The 22,061-nt window shown below is 41.3% G+C and overlaps 1 protein-coding gene across 1 annotated transcript; it reads right to left on the minus strand.

Moving 5' to 3' along the window:
• Window positions 1-14,835: 14,835 nt before the first annotated feature.
• LOC129717422 (uncharacterized) lies at window positions 14,836-15,570 on the minus strand. The gene has a single exon (XM_055667308.1). It carries the CDS (start codon window positions 15,568-15,570, stop codon window positions 14,836-14,838), a length of 735 nt encoding a protein of 244 aa, XP_055523283.1.
• Window positions 15,571-22,061: the final 6,491 nt, after the last annotated feature.

A 22,061-nucleotide genomic window follows, 5' to 3' on the forward strand; every position in this document is an offset into this window, starting at 1 on the left:
ATATATGAGACTTACGCGCATTTATTATAAATTTTTGTTATGTAGAAGTTGATGTAATTTACGAAATCAAAGTCTGCCGGCCGAGTGAAGACATAAATCTAAACATGGACCTGACTCGTGTGAATCGCACCTGCACCTGTTTGCAAAATTATCGTACCACTGGGACGCTCTTCGTAGCCGTCGTACTTCACGAAGGTACGAGTGGAAAATAAAAGCCCTGGGACTGCAAGTCAGCATCGCTGCGCTGATCCGCCATATTATACATCGAATATAAATTACACCACACATATTATGGTTAGAGTAAGTTGGGCTCAAATTGACCTCACCGATCGAATCGGAGTAGCGCATTGGTATCGGGATAGTTTCGAATTGTAGCTTTTTCTGGAAACCAGTAGCAAAGTGCGAGTTTCAATCGACCGCACTTTTTCTGCCCCATTTCACACTGAGGGTCCCGATCTGTGCCGGGTTGTACATGTATACTAATCAACCGTACCCCGGAATTTTAATGGATGACCCAGTCTCGCACCCATTCACACCCCGCCCCGCACCCATCATCGCTGGCAACCCGGGAGCGTTTGCAATAAATCACACAAACATGAATCAGCATAAATAAAACGAATGAAGTCCTGGCGGTTTCAGCAAACAAGGAACAAAAAGCAACTTTGACATCATTTTCTTCCTCATGCGAATGAAAAAAAAAAGAAAAAAAAACATGGCACACCAGAATCGTTCCCGCGTAGGGGCAGGAAGTCAGCGGTGGTCCGTAATCAAACATGTCCCCCAGGCGTTTACAATAGTAATTATTTGCGAGGATGCTTCTTCGTTCGCCGTGACGGTACTGTAGCATCATGGAGGAAGAAAGGTGGAGGAGCATCCGAAAGCATAGCACAGCACAAAAAAAAAAATGGCGGCAAGAAATTGCTGAACTCTCGTCCGACCGGAGATGGCACCGAGAGCAAAAAAATTATGTGCCTAATATAGCAGCGGGGGAGGAACTAGCGAGCGAGCGAGAAAGCCACAGAATAAGCGGAAAAGGCGCTGATGAGCTTGCATTGTTTCCGGACGGCTTGATGTCATTGTTGTCTACTGCATGTTGACACCGTGACAAACTATCGCACTGCTGTTTTTTTTTTGTTTTCGCTGCTGCTTTTCCCTCCCCACTAAAACTCCAGGGCGGCTGGTTTGGAATGCAGTTCGGGTAATTTGGCAAATTGTTGCGCCGGCAGGTATGCAACAGGAGCATTGCACTTGCTCCCAGGCTGCACTTCCTGTTCCAACAACTAGAAAAGCGTTGTTCTATGACTATCATCCACGATCCACAATAGGGAACTTGCTCCACCCTCGGAAGATGAGCCAACCAGAGCGGGCGGGGAAATTAATGGTAAACAAAGACAGTGCAGTGAATGCTAATTAGTATTTTCCCCTCAGACCAGCTTTTCACACTGCGCGCCTTTGTCGGTGGGTGTTACTGCTTTCATTGGGAGCTTTCCGCGATGTCCCCTTGTTTGTGAGGAGGGATGGTAAGCACAAAACCAAACTAAACGAGTACTATTGAGCAGCCTTCTTTTGGAAGTAGATTGCACAGAAAGCTATCATCTCTTGGTTGTTCGGTGAATGTAAAATAGCACGCCGCTGGCGTTTCGACTTTTCTTTCTGTTTGACACAAAAGAAATTCGCTTTTCCAGGCTTACGGCAGGCATCAAAGCAAGGAAAACGAACCACAATGGATTACCACAATTAGCGGAAATGTCAAAGATGGTACGATATTGGAAAATTAACATATTAAAGAAAAATTCATAAACTTTTAAACAAAAATAACCGATTGCATCTTTAAAAGGATAATTAAATTTATACAACAATTTGGATCGAATTGGAAATGGAATAGAACTCAAGATTGAATTGGACTTGAAGCATTACTAACTTTTCACTTTCAAGTTTACTGATTATCACTCCATTGTCACTGGGTTAATTGCTAAATTACCGCCCGACCGAAAGAGGTATAAATCACTGCGCTGTAAATTGAACCACTTTCTGTCAGCAAATCTCTTACAAATTTCAATTAAACGGCATTATCAGCGAAACTTTGCGTGAGTGTGAAAGGCGCAATCTGCGATGAATCAATATTATTTCCTCCCGCTGTCGGAAATCTCTTGACGAGGGGTCCAACAGCTTTTCAGGCATTCGTTGGGTGTCACATGCGAGCCGACCGTACTATCGCACCTTTGCGTCTGTACGGATTTCACCGCTGCGGAAAGCGACCTTAGATTTATTGGTCATTACCCCGGCCACAAAATGAGTCGAACCCAGGGGTGTTGCCTGTTTGAAGATTTAATCGCTTACCGCAAAATAAACGCTCATACCTTAGACTAATGACAGTCGTTGAAAAGGAATTTTTTACCTTTCGATAGTTGCTCATAATTCTGGAGGTTAACAGTACTGGAACAGACGATTTAATGTTCTAAAACTACCTATAATCACAACTATGACAACATTCCTTCCAGACGCACCATTTGATGATAACAGCATACATATCTCCAGAGTCCCTTCATGTTACATCTTACCGGAAAGCAGGTTTCTAGCCGACATGAATTGGGCGTGTATCGAAAACGTTAGTGCGTACGTCTCGTGTAAGTCCTTCCCCGGCAACGAGACAACTGGGAGTTGAAGATTTATGCAAGAACATGTCACGGGCACAGCTTGAAACTCCCGTAATGCCGTAACACGTAGCAGCGTAGCAATAAACAGCCGTCAACTCGCCACAAATCAATCATATCCCGTAAGGGTTGACAGCGCACAGGACTGACATCGATCGTAGCCCTGGCGTCATTCGCAGCCTTCGTGGGTGTTGTTTTTTGTTTGGTGTGTGATATTCAAACACTAGGGTTATGGTTTTTTCTCTGATTGTCAGCGGATAATTAGTCCGCCTGAACGTAAATGTCAAGCGCACTCTAACAGTCTAACTCGTATCGTACTATTAATCAATTTCGTTATCGTGACAACAAACTTCCGCTGGTACTTCAGGGTGAATTAACATGTTCATATATATTTAATCAGGTATCAGAGACATGTTAGAAGCACACAGGATAGTTTCGGGCACCATGAATAAATAATTTTTTGTCTCACATTTTTCACGCATTTGTTTCCGTTAACATAAAATTATTCTTCATCTAAATTATATGTAGGGGTAAACAGGGTAAGACCGCCCTGCGGGGTAAGACCGCCCACCGTAGTTTTACTACCAAGTTATAAAATAATTGAAAAAATTCTTTAACGTGTCAATTTTTTTTTGACGGTTTATTTGGTGTATAGAGTCGTTGGTAATTTTGTTCTTCAAAAAAAAAAAAATAAAATAAAAAATTGAAAATATAAATAAAAGAAATAATAATTATTAGTATTTTTCCATACATAATAAGTCTTCAAAAGAATCATACAGATAGGTTTAATGAGTTTTAATTTTTAGCTTAAAGATAGGTATATTATGAATTCAATATCTTGAAAAACCCCAATTCTAAAAAATCTATTTATTTTGAAAACCAAAAAATACCTAGACATTGATTTGAACTTGAATAATCAGAAAACAAAATAAGTTAAAACTTAGAAAAAAATCTTTTTTTCAGATTTTTCACAGTGTATATTTTATTTAAAAAGAAAAAAATACCATCTACAACTTTGTCAGAAACACTATACCGATAGAATCAACCGTTTCGGCCCTAAAAATATTGTTTATCCTCAAAAAACGGTGGGCGATCTTACCCCGCTGGTGGGCGGGCTTACCCCGCATGAAAAAGATCTGCACATTTTCAATGAATTTTTAATATTTAAAAAAAGCTGGAAAATAAACAAAAATATTTCAGTTCTTATTTTTTAAATGCGGGTATTGAGTAGAAGAACCTCTTAGCGAAAAAAAAAAAGAAATTGCAGCCGCAATTTTTATTTCTATAAACAGGATTGCTCAAGGGGGCGGTCTTACCCCGCTTACCCCTATAATATTGTTTATGGAAAAGAATGAAAATTTTACCACTGAGGCATTCCATGGACAATAAAAAAAAATAAATATATTTTTAGGATGTCCTTTCCTATTTCGCTGAAACTTTGCACAGCTGTTCCCAGTTTACAAAGCGGTCATTCTACACTATCAGTTCTTCATGTAGACTCACGACTGCTGTTTCAGAAGGGTCTATCCAAAAATGTGACTGATGAATAAATATTTTGTATCATAAAAACGACTTGTTTGATTGAAATGGTGTCTCCAGTAAAGTTGTAGGTAATAAAATTGCGTTTCTTAAAAAAATATATTTCGTAAAAATATTTTTTTCTGGGTCAAACATTTCAAATTGTCACAAAATCTAAAATATCTGAAAAAGTACCTTTTTTAAAAATCTAATTTTTTTACGCATTAAAGACGACAATATGTACTACTATTTGTCAAAATTTGGTGATGGTGAAATGAAAAACAAAAAGTTATAAACGTTTAAATATTTTATCATTTTCCTCAGAAATTATTTTTGAGGATTTTTTGTTGTTGTTGTTATAAATTATTGCTAAGAGCATTATACAAATCCGCTGTTTTTGTGGTAAAATTAACTATTTAATCGATTATACCTGCCATGCTAACATACCTACCTATATTATTTCCCAGTCAAATAGCTGCTATAACTACACGCAAAAGTTTAATTTATCAATCGAACTAAATTTCTATTTTTAACAACGGCTTTTACCCGTTAACATTCAAATTCATCAAGGAGACAATGTGTGCAGTAGGGAGAGCTAAAATTAAGCGAACTGGAAATTTGATACAGATTTGGAAAAATATACCGCATCCCGACGGGACTTGAACCCGCAATCTCTCAACTTGAACCCGCAAATCCGCATTCCCGGAGATTGCGGGTTCAACTCTCGACGGGATGCGGTATATTTTTCCAAATCTTTATCATATTTCCAGTTCGCCTATTTTTCGCTTCCCCTACCGCACACAATGTCTGCTCAATGAATTTTAACTTATTACTTGGAGAGCAATTAAAAAATATTTTCCTTCGTGTAACAATTCTATTATAACAACCCTTAATGTCATATAATTTGCACATGTTGCAAGATCACGATTATCTAATAATAACCGTTACAACTACTTGCAAAACTTTTACTCACTACTTGAAAAGGTAAGTGAAAAATTATCCTCATCTCCAGTCGATTTACAACACACACTGTCGTGACTTAAATGAATTAGATCGCTGCATCAATACAAACACAGCAGCTGATGTCTCGCTTACACATGCAACGCAGCTCTTGTTTGTAGGTTCCCCTGCAAAAATGCATACAAGCGCGTTACTTTATTACTTTTTGGTAATTGGCATTTTAGCAGTAGCAACAACTATACATAAAACAGTTTTGAAGTGAATAAATAAGTGGTTAAGTGAAATAACTGTTGGTGTTAACGTCCAGCAAACAACATGAATAACACTACGTACACAACTAAATGTATTCGACCTTTCGATGATAAAAAGTGTTCGAGGCAGCTGCGGAAAATATCGGATAATAATATCCAAAACTTGAAAGCGATAAAGTATTCCAAGTCATCGTAACTAACTAACGAGTTTCATATTTGTACGTCATGTCATCTGCATGTAGAGAAACTAGCTCTCCCTACGCGTCTTATTTTTAAAACCGTCTGATAGCGGGAATCGTCGCTGAGTTACGCATATTAGATTTCAATAGGGCCAGTATCAAAATGATTGATTATGTTACAAAAACAGCGCGTTGGATTTGTATCATGCTCTTAGCGATAATTTATAACAATAACAGAAAAAACATCCAAAAAACGTCCATAACTTTTTTGTTTTTCATTTTACCATCACCAAGTTTTGACAGATAGTAATATATATTGTCGTCTTCAATGTGTAAAAAAATAATTTTTCAAAAAGGTACTTTTTAAGATATTTACGATTTTGTGACAATTTGGAATTTGTGGCTCGGAAAAAAAATTTTTTTTACAGTGTATATATTTATTTTAGAATCGCAATTTTATTACCTAGAACTTTGCTGAAGACACCATTTCAATCAAACAAGTCGTTTTCTGATACAAAATATTTCATTCACCAGTCACATTTTTGGATAGGCCCTTTTGAAACGGCAGTCGTGAGTCTACATGAAGAACTGCTAGTATAGGATGATCTCTTTATCAACTGGAAACAACTGTGCAAAGTTTCAGCGAAATCGGAAATGGTCGATCAGAATCGATATGCGAAGTAGCGAAGACTTGCTCCACTGTATTAGAAATTTTCAAAAATGATTTTAAATTTGAAAAACTCAACGTGAAATTTGTTTTACACTGCACGACAAAAGATATTAAAAAAATATCATCTTAACTTTCAAAGTCCAAACCGATTAAACTGGTCAACATAGACTTTGCCCTAGAACTTAAAGAGGGAAGGAATGAAAGATTTTTATTAGTTACGAATTTTAAAATTATTTTTGTAAAAATTTTATCTCTGAAGATTGGCTCATGTGGTAAGTTTCATCTGAAAATTGGCTCATGTGGTTTGCCTCATGAAATTTTCCGAGAAATACGATGAAATTATCAAATTTAACATAAAATTGGCTACAGTTGCCGAAATGCGTTTACTTTCTCCAGGTTACTCGGGATTGGTAAAAGACCAACATTTAAACATTTTAATGCTTCGGGATGGACAGCCCGCGAACGTCGCGCCCTGCGCTCGCATAGATTCGCAGTATAAAAATACTCATCGGTTGTCTTCGCAATGACTTATCTTCGCGCGCAACACTGTTCGATTCGTCACTTACCACGGCGACACAACCCTTCCTTTCTGTCGCAGTCGTGGAGATGCAAAGGTAAACTCGGTTTCCGACAACAATGACTTACACCTTTTTCCTTACAACATCCTTTTTCACCCAAACGATCGTGTTGACGCCTTCGTCAACACGTAGAGGCGGGTGGGCGAGCGGTGCCTCTAAAAACCGCTATCAGAGTCGCTGCCAACTGAAAACTAAATAATCAGCGCAGCAGGCACGATGCTTCCGTACTGTTACACAGTACAAAGCGAAGAACGAAGCAAGCAAAGGACGCGGAAATCGCACACACGGCGCGCACACGAAAGGATAACTGGCTCGGGAGACAGCGCGAATGCTGTTTAAACACAAGAAAATGAATACTAACCCCAAGTAGCCATAAACGTGGTTTCTTGTGCAACTTCACTAGCTCAGATCGAGTACGGAGGAGCAACTACGAAATGTGCCGTCGTCAAGCCAAAATAATCTATCTGGCAACACTTGCGGTCAAAAATAATATTTTTTCGGGATTCTTTAGTTTATTTTTTTCAAAAATCACCTATCAGTATTTTTCGAGCGTCTTACGTCTATAAAATGTAAGAAATATTAATTACGAAGTTTACAACTATTTTCGTAAAAATGTTTTATCTCGAGATTGGCTTATATAACCTCAGAGTGATAAGTGTTTATGACGTAAAATTTTCCGAGAAATACGATGAAATTATCAAATTTAAGAAAAATTTTACAATTTCCGAAAAAGGCAAAATTTATTTTTAAATACAAAATAATGCTATCCTCTTTGGATGCTTGATCTTTCTCGGTGAAATTCAACCATCCAGAGAGAATAAAATTATTCGGTGAAAAATACCCAAATAACAAAAAAAATGTATCTGGCAACACTTCTGACCAAAAATAATATTTTTTCTGGATTCCTTGTTTCAATATTAGGGGCCATCCACATACCACGTGGACAGCTTGGAGGGAGGGGGGGGGGGGTGTAATGTCCACGGTCTTCACAAAAAAAAAGAATTTATATGGGCATTCACAGGGGGGTAGGGGCTTGTAAAAATCGTCAAAAATCTGTCCACGTGGTATGTGGATGGCTTTTACGTCTATAAATTGTACGAAATAAACAAAAATACCTTATCTTGCAACAAATAAGGGGTCCCACGGAGCATGAAGGAGTTCCAATCAACATCAAAATTGGGATTTTTCCAAAATGACATTAAATGAATGATTCCCCCAAATTTGAGTAAAATCTGTGATGATCGTGTCCAAGTTTGTGCTTATTCGTGGTCACTTCGTATGGAATGACCCATCTGCAGTCAGGTTTTTTACGCGGATCTTCGAATTACCGTGTTTTTTTTTGTGCCGGTTGTTCAAATAACACCATTTTGTATACGCGGCTAATTCAAAAATTATTTCGCGGATTTTCGAATTCCCTAGAATAGCATATTATAAATGGCTTCCCAAAAATGAATCTGTCACGTATGACTTCTTTTGTAGTCGTTTCGTTGGTAACATGTGGTGGGGAATCGTTATATGGAAAAAAACAAAACTTGATAGCAGAAAGCCAGAACCAAGTTTTTTTTGTGCTATTTGGGGCCTAATACAATCCTAAATTAATCGGAACTCGATTGGTTTTGTCTCCGCTTGGCGCATTGCATTTCAAATTTACATGGAGATTTGTATGAGAAAACCAATTTTTTGCATTTTCCATTCTAAAGTGCTCAAAATGACTCAAACCATAGGTTTCATGACTTTAACTGGTAGGTTTTTTGATGCCTAACAACTTGGCCGAAGACACTAAAGCGCTAGGGTGTCCCAAAAAATGCAAGAGCTGTTCAAAGTTGAGTATGTCGAAATTTATGTTGCGAATCTTTTTTTCTGCCAACACTGCCAGTGTACGGGCGTCAGTCAGGTTTCCATCAGAAGTAACCTCTGAAACACGTTGTAAATTTTACCTACGCCTAGAATATTAACTTAAATTTGTTCGCTTGATCCACATGAGTGTATGAACTCGGAACGACAGGTTACTCGTGATGGGAATCCCACTGTGCATTGGTAATGTTGGCAGAAAACAAGATTTTCTGCATTCAAAGCGACATTCTCAACTTGGGGCTAGCTTTTCTTAGGGACATCCCAGCTCTTCAGTGTCTTCTGCAAAGTTGTTAGGCATCTAGAATACTATATTTTAACATAAAGTAGTGCATTATTAGAGTATTATTGAGTTTTCCAGAAAGGTAAATACAAAAAAAGTGGGTTTTCCCATATAAATTTCCATACAAATTTAAAATGCAATGCGCCAAGCGGAGACAAAACCAATCGACTTCAGGTGAGTTTAGTGTTGTTTAGGGCCCCAAAAAAAACCAAAAAACTTGGTTCTGGAAAATCGATCACCTTGCCCCACCCTAATGTATATTTCCCACAGTCCATCCATGTTTCTACTCTCTTCTGCTGTCCCGTAATCCGATAATCCATTTCACTGGTCTGGCGTAATCAGCACACCATTGTCTTCTTTCGTTGGATGTTGTGACGCATCGTCCCATCTGTGTGAGATTTCAGCACGTTCGACAACCGTGCGCGGATCTTACTTACGACGAAGAAGTGCTCAGAGTCCCCGAAAAGACTTAACATACGACCAAAATTTGATCGGTCTGGGAGCAGGCGTCCAGGTGTGTTTACGAATATAGAAACGTGAAAAGTAGTTGCTATAGATGGCTTTGAGCCGTTATCATTAGTCGACGAATGAAGACTGTGTTTACCAATGATATGTCGAAAGAAATCCTCTTTCTTGACTTGTGTGTTTGCATCGCCAACAACGATTTCACGGCTTGTTTTGACACACGCCATACGTTCACTCTAGAACTTGTCCTCGACGTCATCGGGTTTATCCTTGGTCTAGATAAGGCTGCAGTTGATAAACTTGCCGTTAATCCTAAACACGTCTTCACGTCATTTACGAGCCTGGATGTCTTCATTCTTCTGGTTATCTAACACTACGACACCAACACCTCACTCTGCTGTCCTACCACAACTGTAGTACAGCATTATACCGAGGACACCTTATGGAAGCACACTACATCACCCCCTCATTGATAGAATAGCGACGGAAAATTATTGAAGTAAATAAAATGTAGTGAACACAGCTATATCTAATAGATATAAAAATCAGTTTTGAACAAAAGAAACCATTTTAAAACTTTGAACTTAAACAATATAACTCTCATCAATTAGCCTGCAAAACAAAAAATAGCAAACACAGAAATGGTAACAGAAATAAAATAACAGACAATCATCGTCAATCAAAAATGATTCAGACAGTTATTTGGTGTAATCGAAATAAAGAAAATTGTTTTCTCAACTATGTATTACAAAACCTATCTATAGCATCAAAATCCAAGTCAATGAGTAATAAAAATATATTCATTAGTCCAAGTCCAAGTCCAAGACTAAGCCATAGTCCAAGTCCCAAGCCCAAATGTATTGTATAAAAATTGTATAAAAATCATCACCATTTTTTTTTCAATAAATCAACACAAAAACGTAAGTTGAGTTGATACTAGAATAGTACTAAACATTTGGCAAAGGGCTTATCCCACAATGCTACATGCTGCTTCAACATTAGTTACACATTCCAATTAGGAAACAGCTTCCAGCTTGTATTTTGAATGTACACTAAAAGGAAAAAGCGGTCGGATCTCGAAAATATTTTATACAAATGAGAAGTTGAAAAGTTAGCATCCAGGCATGCTGGCCGTGTCTGCTGCTCTCGAGCTGAAGTACAACATAACAGGAACATATTTTCATTTATCAGCCCTTGATTGAAATTTAGAAATGTAAAATGAATGCAGGTCAGTAATTGTAATAGCTCAGCATATTTCCAGAGGCTCGTATTATGTGCAGAAATTGGTTTTTCTACGTCTGTTCACTACTGCTAACGTCATCATAACCTTCCGATCCTAGACTCAATATATCGTTATGGATTTTCACTGGAATCTTTAGTCTAACCAAATGCCGAAAGGTCGAAGTATTAGGTATCAAATCAAAACTTTTACCCTAACACGGTTCCCGCTCAGGTATTTACACTCCCTTCCCTTCAGTACGTGTAAAGACTACGTAAATATTAATTTTCCCCTGCTTTCGTGCTGTTTTTCATGTGTGTACAACCCGAACCGGCACGAAATGCAGAACGTTTATACTTTCTGAGTGTTTGTGGTAGAAAATATTTGTTCCTCTCTAAGAGGAAGGATTCAATTGTCAATCAATGCCACGGTTTTGCTATACTTAGTACTCTGAATTCGGATTATGACGAGTGAAATATTTTTTACTCCACTTTTCATTATCCTTAAATCACGAAGTGTGTAGTACTGAGCTTCAGATTTCTCGTATTTAATATTTAAATGCGGTTCAACAGATTCTTGCCACCACTTTTCAGCTTCTTATCACGTTCCACCATCTTCTCCGACTTGGCGGCCGGAGTCTAACCATTTTCCAGACTTCTTCTCGCTGTCTCTCTGCAAAACCACAATGTAAAAGTAACCCAGTATGCAATCTAATATCAACATATTCTCTGTCGACAGTGCCACCCGTCCCCCCCATCTTCCTACCTGGCTGCGATTGCCCGAAAACCTTCAGCTGGCAGCCATTTCTTGTTTCATACTTTACTCGAACCCGGCAGTATGATCCACAGTTTATCGCCGCGCACTATGTTCGGGGCAAAATATGCATCTCATACAAGTTAATCGAAATCTTTGCCGACCCATCTTACCACCTCTTTCCGTTTCGTCGGTGCACGGACAGCTGAGAGCTCACCTAGAAAAGGAGAAGTCTTTCACTCGACATTTTAAGCACCGGTATAGAGTAGAAGTACTGGCTGTAAAGTGAGCGCTCCAGTACGACGACAACGAGGACTCCGAAGATGACGACGTCGACGACGACGACGAACACGACATCCACGGATTGGGAAGTACTTGTCCAATCTAGTGTTAGGTCGGCTGCTGCTTCACCTGGCAGATAAAAAGCCAATGTACAAGAAAACTGCACCACACCGTCTTCGGATCGAGTCTTTACCGTCTTCTTCAGGTTGCATGCACATATGGATACCTTATGACGTGAGCAAAAAAAAACTCCATCCAAACCTCGCTCGGACCGGTACAAGTCGGCAGCAGGCGACATCCAGTTATGCGTTTTTCGTCTGAAAGAGGATAACGAAAACGGATTTTCTTCTGTAGGTTATTTTTTCTGCGATGGTGCTACCGGAGTGGAAAGCCGTTTGCGTTATTAATAGGTTCCCGTTTCACGGTTCGACGCAGTGGGTTTGATCCGTTTCTATTTTTTCCCCTGTATGGGTTTTATGAGCCACGTATTTTGATGAATTACTAGTGCCTTGTGGATTGAATTTCCATATGTTTTTGCCATCGGAGGGCTTTCTACCCATTCGTGTACTTATACAGTTAAGCCACGGTACAATGGATCTAATGGATGGCCGAGAATCTTTTAGGATTTTACACCAAATCTAACACTCAATCAAAGATTCACGCCGTAATCTAATGGATGAATTGGTCCCACATCTAATTTTTTTTTCAAAAGCCAAGTCCAATATTAATCTCAAATTCGAAGCCAAAATTCAATCATAAATTTAATTCAAAATTCTGAAAAGCTAAAAAATAATTTCTGATTCAGCACCTGACACATACTCTTGATTTAAACCTCGATACCGATCCCAAATCTAGTTTTCAAGTCCAATCAAATCCAACCCAAAATCCGTTCCAGCATCCGTTCCCACAAACTAATTCCAAATCAAATTTCAATTCCAAATTGTAAACTGCACTGCGTTGATGTTCACGGACAGCGGAGCAATGTTGCCTCAAAATAGTATAAGTAACAAAAAAAATCAGTGTTTTGGTGATTTCATGTAGGAATAGGATTATGGGAAGTGATTATGTGAAAAAATGAAATTTACTTGGACTTGGACTTGGATTTGGACTTGGACTTGGACTTGGACTTGGACTTGGACTTGGACTTGGACTTGGATTTGGACTTGGACTTGGACTTGGACTTGGACTTGGACTTGGACTTGGACTTGGACTTGGACTTGGACTTGGAATTGGACTTGGACTTGGACTTGGACTTGGACTTGGACTTGGACTTGGACTTGGACTTGGACTTGGACTTGGACTTGGACTTGGACTTGGACTTGGACTTGGACTTGGACTTGGACTTGGACTTGGACTTGGACTTGGACTTGGACTTGGACTTGGACTTGGACTTGGACTTGGACTTGGACTTGGACTTGGACTTGGACTTGGACTTGGACTTGGACTTGGACTTGGACTTGGACTTGGACTTGGACTTGGACTTGGACTTGGACTTGGACTTGGACTTGGACTTGGACTTGGACTTGGACTTGGACTTGGACTTGGACTTGGACTTGGACTTGGACTTGGACTTGGACTTGGACTTGGACTTGGACTTGGACTTGGACTTGGACTTGGACTTGGACTTGGACTTGGACTTGGACTTGGACTTGGACTTGGACTTGGACTTGGACTTGGACTTGGACTTGGACTTGGACTTGGACTTGGACTTGGACTTGGACTTGGACTTGGACTTGGACTTGGACTTGGACTTGGACTTGGACTTGGACTTGGACTTGGACTTGGACTTGGACTTGGACTTGGACTTGGACTTGGACTTGGACTTGGACTTGGACTTGGACTTGGACTTGGACTTGGACTTGGACTTGGACTTGGACTTGGACTTGGACTTGGACTTGGACTTGAACTTGGCTTCCATGCAAAATGTTGTCATAAAGGACCTTAGATATTAAGCTTTTAAGGAAATTCACCCATGTAACCCATGAGTTAGCAAAAACAAAATGACAGCTCTATCAGTCAAACTCTAACTGTGATGGCGTGTGCGCGTTCAAAGAACGGTACCCCGCCGCGTCAAAAACGGACATCGTGCAGTACTTTGTGGACGCCGCGTTCCAGCATCTACAACATCTTGACACTATTGGACAACTATCAGAGCATCGAAAGAAGTCCCGGTTCCAGACGGCCAACGACCCTGAGCGACAAGAAGCTTCAAGGGATGCTGACGAGGAAGACCGAGGGAAAAGTGGCTAAATCGAGCATGCACTTGGCCGGGAGGTTGGTGCATGCGTTAAAACAGTGAAAAAGTATCTGGAGAACATGGACATACAGGTCAGGAAGCGGCAGTCCCGTCCACTGGTCTCGGAGCTGCAGGCAATGACGCAGCGACAGCGGTTGAATAAGATGGTTAAGCCGATTTTCCCGGCGAATCGCTACGTGGCAGTGGTGATGGGCGACGAGATCTATCTCACCCTGGATGGCAACGACTGGCAGGGTACTTCGTATTTCACTTCTCCCACGAAGGAAGTGAGCTCCGAGGTGAAATTTATTTCACACACCAAGTTTCCCAAGAAGGTGTTGCTGTGACTGACAATCAGCGAGAAGGGGATGTCAAAGCAGCTCTACTTTTGCTCCGGGCTGGCCGTGAACGGGAAAATTTATAGTACGAAGTGCCTGCCAGAAGTTGCGTCGTTCATCAAGAAATACCATTAGGGCGAAGACACAGTGTTTTGGCCAGATTTGGCCCACTACTCGAAGCGATCGTTGAAGTAGATGGAGCGGCGAATACCGATGAGGCACCGAAGTCGTCGAATCCGCCCAACGTCCCCCAGCTGCGTCCCATCGAGAATTTCTAGGCAAACTTGAAGCGCAAGATCTAAAACAACAATTTTGTCGCAAAAACAGAGGAAGAATCAATAAAAAAAAAAACAAAGGAAGAGCTTAAAGACATGCCTACACGCATGTTTTTGTCCGCCATGGCGAATGTTCCAATTAACTGCCGGAAGGCCGCACGTAAGGGCGTTATATTTTTTGCGAGGAAGCTAACCTTCCATGGAAAATTTATCCAACTCAATTATCTGTCTTAGTTTTTTTTCATCACCATCTGAAAAGAGTCCATTTTTTCTACCGCAAACGTTACTAAGATTTCACCTTAAGCATGGATTTTAGTAACTCCCTAAGCTTTCATGGCATCCAGAAACTTTTGTCCAGTAAGCGGTTTTGTCAGAACATCAGCCTTCTGTTGCTTCGATTCTACGTGCAGCAGCTTAATAGTTTTTAGCTCGACCTGTTCCCTAACAAAACGGTGTCGCAAGTTGATGTGTTTGCTGCGGGGTGAGTACCCAATTTCCTTTTCGGCTAGGCATACTGTGATTCGAACAAGATGATGAACTCCCAATATCTCGCTCCGGAATCCTCGCCACCACAACGCTTCTTGTGCTGCAGCAGACATCGTCATATATCCTGCTTCAGCCGTAGAGAGCGCAACGGTTGGTTGTTTGTGAAAGCTCCACGACACCGATCTACCAGCAAACTGGAATACATAACCAGTGATCGATCGTTTTGATTCGGAGTCGTTGCCCCAATCCGCATCGCTGAATCCTTCGAATGCTCTGTCATTTTGCTTCACGTCAACCAGTTTCATCAGCTTTGTTCCTTCCAGGTAACGCAAGATTCTCTTTGCTGCCGTCCAGTGCGCTTCCCCCGGATTACTGCTAAAGCTACCCACGCAGTTCACAGCATAAGCAATGTCGGGCCGAGTGCACTGTGCCAAGAACTGCAGGCCACCCACTAATTCACGGAACGGAACCAATGCCATACGCTGCTTCTCACATTCGTCCTTCGGGCTCATTTCCTTCGACAATCGTTGATTGCCGTCCACGGGCGTCACCACTGGGTTGCAGTCAATCATTTTAAAACGTTTGAGTAGTTCATCGATGTAACGCTGTTGATCCGCATTACTGCATTTTCAGCACGTGTGAATTTGTTCCACTTTCCCGAGATCCTTCATGTGAAACTTTGCCATCACTTGTCCCTTCACCCATCTCGGCTGGTTGGAGAATACCAAAAAATCGTCAACGTAAACATCAACAGTAATAGTGCCATCATCGCCGACTTTGTAGTACACGCACGGATCAAAACTCGAGCGTTTCAAGCCGATCCGCCGCAATTTCGCATCAAGCATGGCATTCCAAACCCGACTGGCCTGCTTTAGGCCGTATAGCGCCTCTCGTAAACGGCAAACCTTTTTGGGATCCTTTTTGTCCACAAATCCTTCAGGTTGTTCCATGTAAGTTTCCTCCTCTGTCTAGTTGCCCTGAAGAAAAGACGTCACTGCATCCATTTGGTAGATGCTAAGGTTCATTTGTGCAGCTAGGGCCAGCAGATAGCGAATACAGGCATATCTGACGACTGGAGAATACGTCTCATTGTAGTCGACACCCTTTATCTGAGAGAAGCCCTTAATTACAAGCCGAGCTTTATAGGGCTGCACCGATCCGTCGGCATTTGTCTTCAACTTGTAAATCCATTTGCATTTCAGCGCATTTCGTCCTGAAGGGAGTTTAGTTAGCTCCCAGGTTTTGTTGCTCTTCAAGAACTCGAACTTTTCTTCCATCGCTTTCTGCCACGACTGTCTATCGCCGCAGCCTATTGCCTCTTTAAATGACCGGGGATAGTCGATTTGCTGTGGGCACGGAATGTTTTGAGGAAAATACTGCAAGTCATCTCATAATCGGTATACTTGCCTGGAAGCGTGCGCTCCCAGCCGCTGCGCCTGACCACATCGTGTGGGTCCTCTTTTTGCGGAGGGAGCGCTGGAGCTGAAGAAGACATCTTACCACAGTATCGTTTGCGCTGCCATAATTGGTTCACATTCGGTATCACCGAACGTGCTGTCAAGATCCGACTCGTCGTCGGTTTCGTGGTTGTTACTGTTGGGTGTATCGGACGGAGGATCAATCACTTTTTGATCGACTGCACCACAGCTCTCTAACTGTATCCAATCCTCGACCAACTTGGCCGATTCGTTCGGAAACGGTGTTTCTGCTGTCTCACTCAGAAAAACGACATCTCGGCTGACAATAATCTTCTTGTTCCTTGGAACATAAACTCGAAATCCTTTCGCTTGAACCGCATAAAAACAAAACACACAAAAATCCCAGATTCGGATTTTACATCCCATTTCTGCCTTTTGGCTACAGGCACATTGTTCAGTCCAACCTGTTCGAACTGAAGCGACAGAGTGGCAGCGAGCGAACGCTTTATATCCACTAATTGCGTCGCAGTAGGTAAACAGCGGTGTGAGATTCAGGCCCGCCCCTTTGTATACTTTAGCACTGCGGAATGATATAAAAGAGCAACAGATGCGGCAGCATTTATTAGTATTTTTCCAACCGCGATACGATAAACAATAGAAAGCAGACAGTATAAGGAGAACAATAGCAGCAATAATAGTAGCTGCAGTAGCAGTAGCATCGGTGGGCAAAAGTTGCGTCACCGCGAAGAACTTTAACGCGAAGAATAGATATTAAGAATAAGAAGAAGAGAAAAATGAATAAATTCGTGTAAACAGTAGTTCTGTGTTTGCACCCGACCGCCGAACATTCTGTCCTCCGTCTCCACCCGTAAGAGTTAATTGAAATTGAAGAGTTTTTTGAGAGTCTTTTTCAAGGCTCATATCTTCGAGTTTGATTGCTGCTAGCCAAGTGGGCTAGTCCAGGCCAATCACGTCACGGCTTCATGAGGCGAAGCCGATCAAAGGAGTCCGGCCAATCTAGTTGCCCTCCTGGGAAGGAACGAAAGGGTCCTGCTCCCATCCGGCTTGGTTCCCGCTGGGAACGCAAGCAACGTTTACCGACCGGCGCAGTCACAGTCCACTGCAGCCCCAACACACATGACACATCACCTTTGCGCCAAATACGCGCAGCTCAGAATAATCTGGTTTCTTGACACCGAATGCTTCTTCTGGAGTCACAGTTAACCCGTCGTCGTCGGAGATCGGTTGATCAAAAAACAGCAGTCGCAACACTGCCGGTACCCGGATAACTGTCCCATTATGAAAAACAACATGTTGAGAAAACGGCGATTTAATATTTTCCGCGAATTTTCGAATTTCCAGCAATTACATCCAGAACCAATGACCATAACAGTTTCATGGCACTACAAGTTTATCGTTGAGAACAAAAAACCATGGATGGAATTGGTTTTACGTTATATAACTTGAAAAAAAGACAAAATGGGACAAAATATGCGGGTACATTTCAAAAGTACCCGCATATTTTGTCCCATCAGATATAAATTCAACCAGTAATCGGCGTTATCATTGGCAACGAAGATTGTATTACAGAAAAACAACATTAGTTTAGTTAATTAAATGACATACTTTTATATGCCCAAAATAATTCGATATACACTAATCTGGAGCAAAATTATATGTTTGAAGTTTGCACCACTATGCAGTGGGACTGTAATGCGGGTACTTTCAATATGGGACAAAAACAACTTGGTATTTTTTCCATGTTTTTCCAGACAAAAGTATCAATTTTAATTTTTTCCCAGAAATATGATAACAATTAAGTCGATTCCCGATGATAACTCAAAAGTGACCAAAATCAGTAGGGGACAGTTATGCGGGTACCGGCAGAACAGCTTCCGCCCAAAAAGCTTTGTCCATCTTAGCAGGCATCACGCCTTTTCAACCACGGTTCGATTCATGCGCTCAGCGAGACCGTTTTGCTCCGGGTTGTAAGGAACTGCCATTTCGTGATGAACTCCTGAACTTCGCATAAACCGTTCATTTCTTGGTTCACGTATTCTAAGCCGCTGTCCGTCCGTAGTCGCTTGATATGTTTTTTGGTTTGATTCTCAGCATAAGCTTTGAAATCCTTAAAACAATCCAGAATCTGCTTTTTTGACTTGAGGAAGTAGACAATATATCTGAATAATATCTGAATGCACTAATTCGAAGATTTCACTTGCTCTAGTGCCCTTATTCTTAAATGGCTGACGATTCTGTTTCCCTTGTAGACATACAGTACACGTGGGAATAATTGCATCCCGGAATCGAATGCCACTAGCCATTTCACGTAGCTGCTTTAGGCTCTGTTGGTGCAGATGACCCATCCGCCGTTGCCAAAGAACCATGTCGTCTGCCTCCTTCGCCGCACACGAAACTTGCTGATTGGCCAAGCACAACTTGTAGAGGCCACCTTCCTCCCTGTCAACAGCGACTAGTTCCACAAGCGCCCTTCATGAAGACACTATATCCGCTGTTACAAATTTCTCTCACCGACATTAAAATGAGCGCTAAGTCTGGAATGCCTTTATCAAATCGCACGAACAACCTTGCACATCTGCTACAAGGTTCACTGTTCCGGTCGCAACCCTCAAAGATTCCGAATTGTTCGCTACGTTGATATGCTGCACCCCCTCTTTGGCACAATTCAAAATTACCTTGTTGTGGCACATGTGAGACGTCGCCCCCGAGTCAAAAATCTATTTCTCGTTCGCGCCAAACGGCGCTTCACGGGCACTAAATGCAGCATGCTTGCCTGATGATTTCTTCTCCATTTTGTCATTGGTCTCTCGCTTCTGACACTCTGACGCAAAATGCCCCAAACGGATACATTTGAAGCACTTTATTGCGGCCTTTTCTTTTTGCTTTGTCTTAGGATGACAGTAGAATGCACCGTCGCCGGAACTGGACTTCGTTTCACTACTCATCTTCACGTCCTGGAGGATTTTGGTTTTAACTGCAACCGCGGTAATCTTGATCCCAGACGTCTCGAGGCCCATAATCATAGGCTCGCGAACCACGTATCGTCGACCTTGAAGCCAACTTCAGAGAGCTTGTGACTGGTCGACATCAGCTGACTTACGTACTCCTCCACAGAACTGCATTCGGACAGCCGGATACTGATCAGTTTTCGCAACAAACCAATCCGTCTGGTCATCCCGTCATCCTGGAATGCCTTTTTTTTCAAATTCTTCCATGCCATGCTTTTGCACTTTGAACCAGACTGTAGTTTACTGGCTCGAAAAGAAATACCATCCGCCGGATCGTCTTCATCCCGTGTTACAGCGTCCCAAGTTCCTTCTCGAATCAGGAGCATCTTGGTTGCAAATGCCCACGAGGTGTAGTTTTCCCGTCCATGAAGTGGTTCCGTCGCTGGTAACGTAATTCCGCCCGCCGCAGGAAACCTGGAACCAGACCTTCCTCTGTCCTGTCCTCGGTTAGCATTTCTGTTATTACCAACATCATCTTGAATTCCATTCAGCGACATTTTTGTAAAATATCTTAGGTTTCTTCAACTTCTCACAGTGTGTGGAAAAAAAACTTTCGCTCTTGTTATTTCAGTTACTACGCAGATCTAGGTCACTATGAAGCTAGCGTGGCTGTGCCCATAACCTAATAGAAACACGTCTAGTTTGTAGTAACTATTAGAGTGAAGTGAAGTTCATTAAAAATCAAATTCATAGCTTACTACTAACAGATACCCCCCTTTGGAAAAATTGCGTCAAAAATATTGAAATAGTCCTAATTTAGTGAACACAACACTAAATTAGGACTATTTCAATATTTTTGACGCAATTTTTCCAAAGGGGGGTGATGTAGTGTCCCTCCACTTGGTGCCCCTGGATAACGCTGTACTACAGTGGCACACCTGGATCTCGCACAGAGTGAAAGATGCGTTACTATACCCAGCGGTTAACGGAGGATGACGTGCTAGCTGATTGAACCAGAAAGCTGGATCAACGGATTGCAGGACAATAGGAAGAGAGGGTAGAAAATATATATTTGTTAACATCATATCGACTGTGAAAAAAGTTATACGTAGAAGGACATTCCACAACGATCCAGAGGCGACGCATTCTACATTTGCAATACTGAAACAACAGTATTGTGATAACAGGTTTAAATACTTTTATTTCTCTGCATTTATATTATAGGGTCTATTAAGAGCGCAAACTTTTAGATAATTTTCTCGTAGTATAATGATATATGCATCATTTTATAGAGGAAATCTATTTGTTTATTGAATTTTGGTTCAATGCTAAATCGTTTCCTCAGACGATATTAAAATTTTAAACAAGAAAGTGAGCAGCGCGTAAGAAGACAAACGTGTAGAATGCGGACATAAGATATTACATTAACATGAATGTATCCAAAACCTCAATTGGTGACAGCCCCCAGGGTTCATCGTTTCACCTCGAACAAAGCTACCATCCATCCTTATGCAAAACCCAAAGTTCGAAGTAGGCGGTGCCTTAAGCCTCAAGCCTCGAGCCGTGAGCTATAGCAATCTGTCAATGTTGTTACTAAGCGGTTTACGCTTCAGTTGTGTTGTTGCAAACAGTGCTTTACACGGATTTGTTAGTGTTTGTTACGGATAATAGTGCGTATCGTAACAATGAGTGTATATCAACCAGTGAGAGATGAATTATCCGAAATATGGAAGGAGAAAAAAGATAAATCACTTGACGTAAAATCGAATCATGTGCGGGACCACGTGTTATTAATATTGGTTGGCATTTTGAAGGAAAATAACGAAAGTGTTAGAACAGCTGTTGCTAGGTTTGGCACAGACCTAAAAAACCGTTGGACCAAGGCCACCCTAAGCCGATTTTTAGATTCAAACGCAGATTGGCTACAGGGAACCGTGTTTTCGAGTCCCGCGCAAGTTAAAGCTATAGGACGACCTAAAAAGTTATTCACTGACCTTAATAAACAGGATAGGACACGCAATGCTTAAGATTTGAGAAGCTCAGGAACAAGATCATTATTCTGAACAACTCTTTCGAAGACACCAAACCCCTAAAATGTAAGGAAAAGTGAAAAAAGATTTTTGACCGTCTTTTTCAAAACGGCCCCACTGTGCGACGTGAGCCGCGAAGTCAAGCCCAGTGCTCTGATCAATCCTTTTTTCTACCGAACACAAAAATATCAGTCATTCAATTTCATCTTATCCGTTTTGTGCGAGACTTCGTACACCGTTCGTCTCTCCGAGCTGTCGCGTTCAATTTCGTTTTCCGATTGCAAAATAAAACGAACGGGCATTACGATCATCTCTTTTCCTCTCTAGTGTAGAATCCTCGCAATCCTGTTCGCACTACTTTATGACGATTTTTTTCGCATTTTCCTTTTGTTTAATATCCATTGATTTTTAGTGGCACTGAACGACCGGAAAAAAATTCATTTGACCGGCAGTCGCTGTATGCTTCTGATGCGTATGTTCTGTTACAGCGTTTTGGTGGCTGGAGGCGCTTGTTTTTGTTGTTGTTGTTTTTAATGTTTAGCGATTATGGAAAAGTAAGGTGTTGAAGCTGTTTGATTAATTCTTCATACATCTCTCAAAGCATCCATGGAAATCAAAGCATCGCGTTTGGACATGAGTAGTGTTG

The sequence above is a fragment of the Wyeomyia smithii genome, chromosome 1 (genome assembly GCF_029784165.1).
Source record: "Wyeomyia smithii strain HCP4-BCI-WySm-NY-G18 chromosome 1, ASM2978416v1, whole genome shotgun sequence".
Lineage (NCBI taxonomy): Eukaryota > Metazoa > Arthropoda > Insecta > Diptera > Culicidae > Wyeomyia > Wyeomyia smithii.

Bases quoted from the DNA above. Each gene is read 5' to 3' on its own strand.
- LOC129717422 (XM_055667308.1), bottom strand. From the start codon at position 15,570: ATGATTGACTGCAACCCAGTGGTGACGCCCGTGGACGGCAATCAACGA.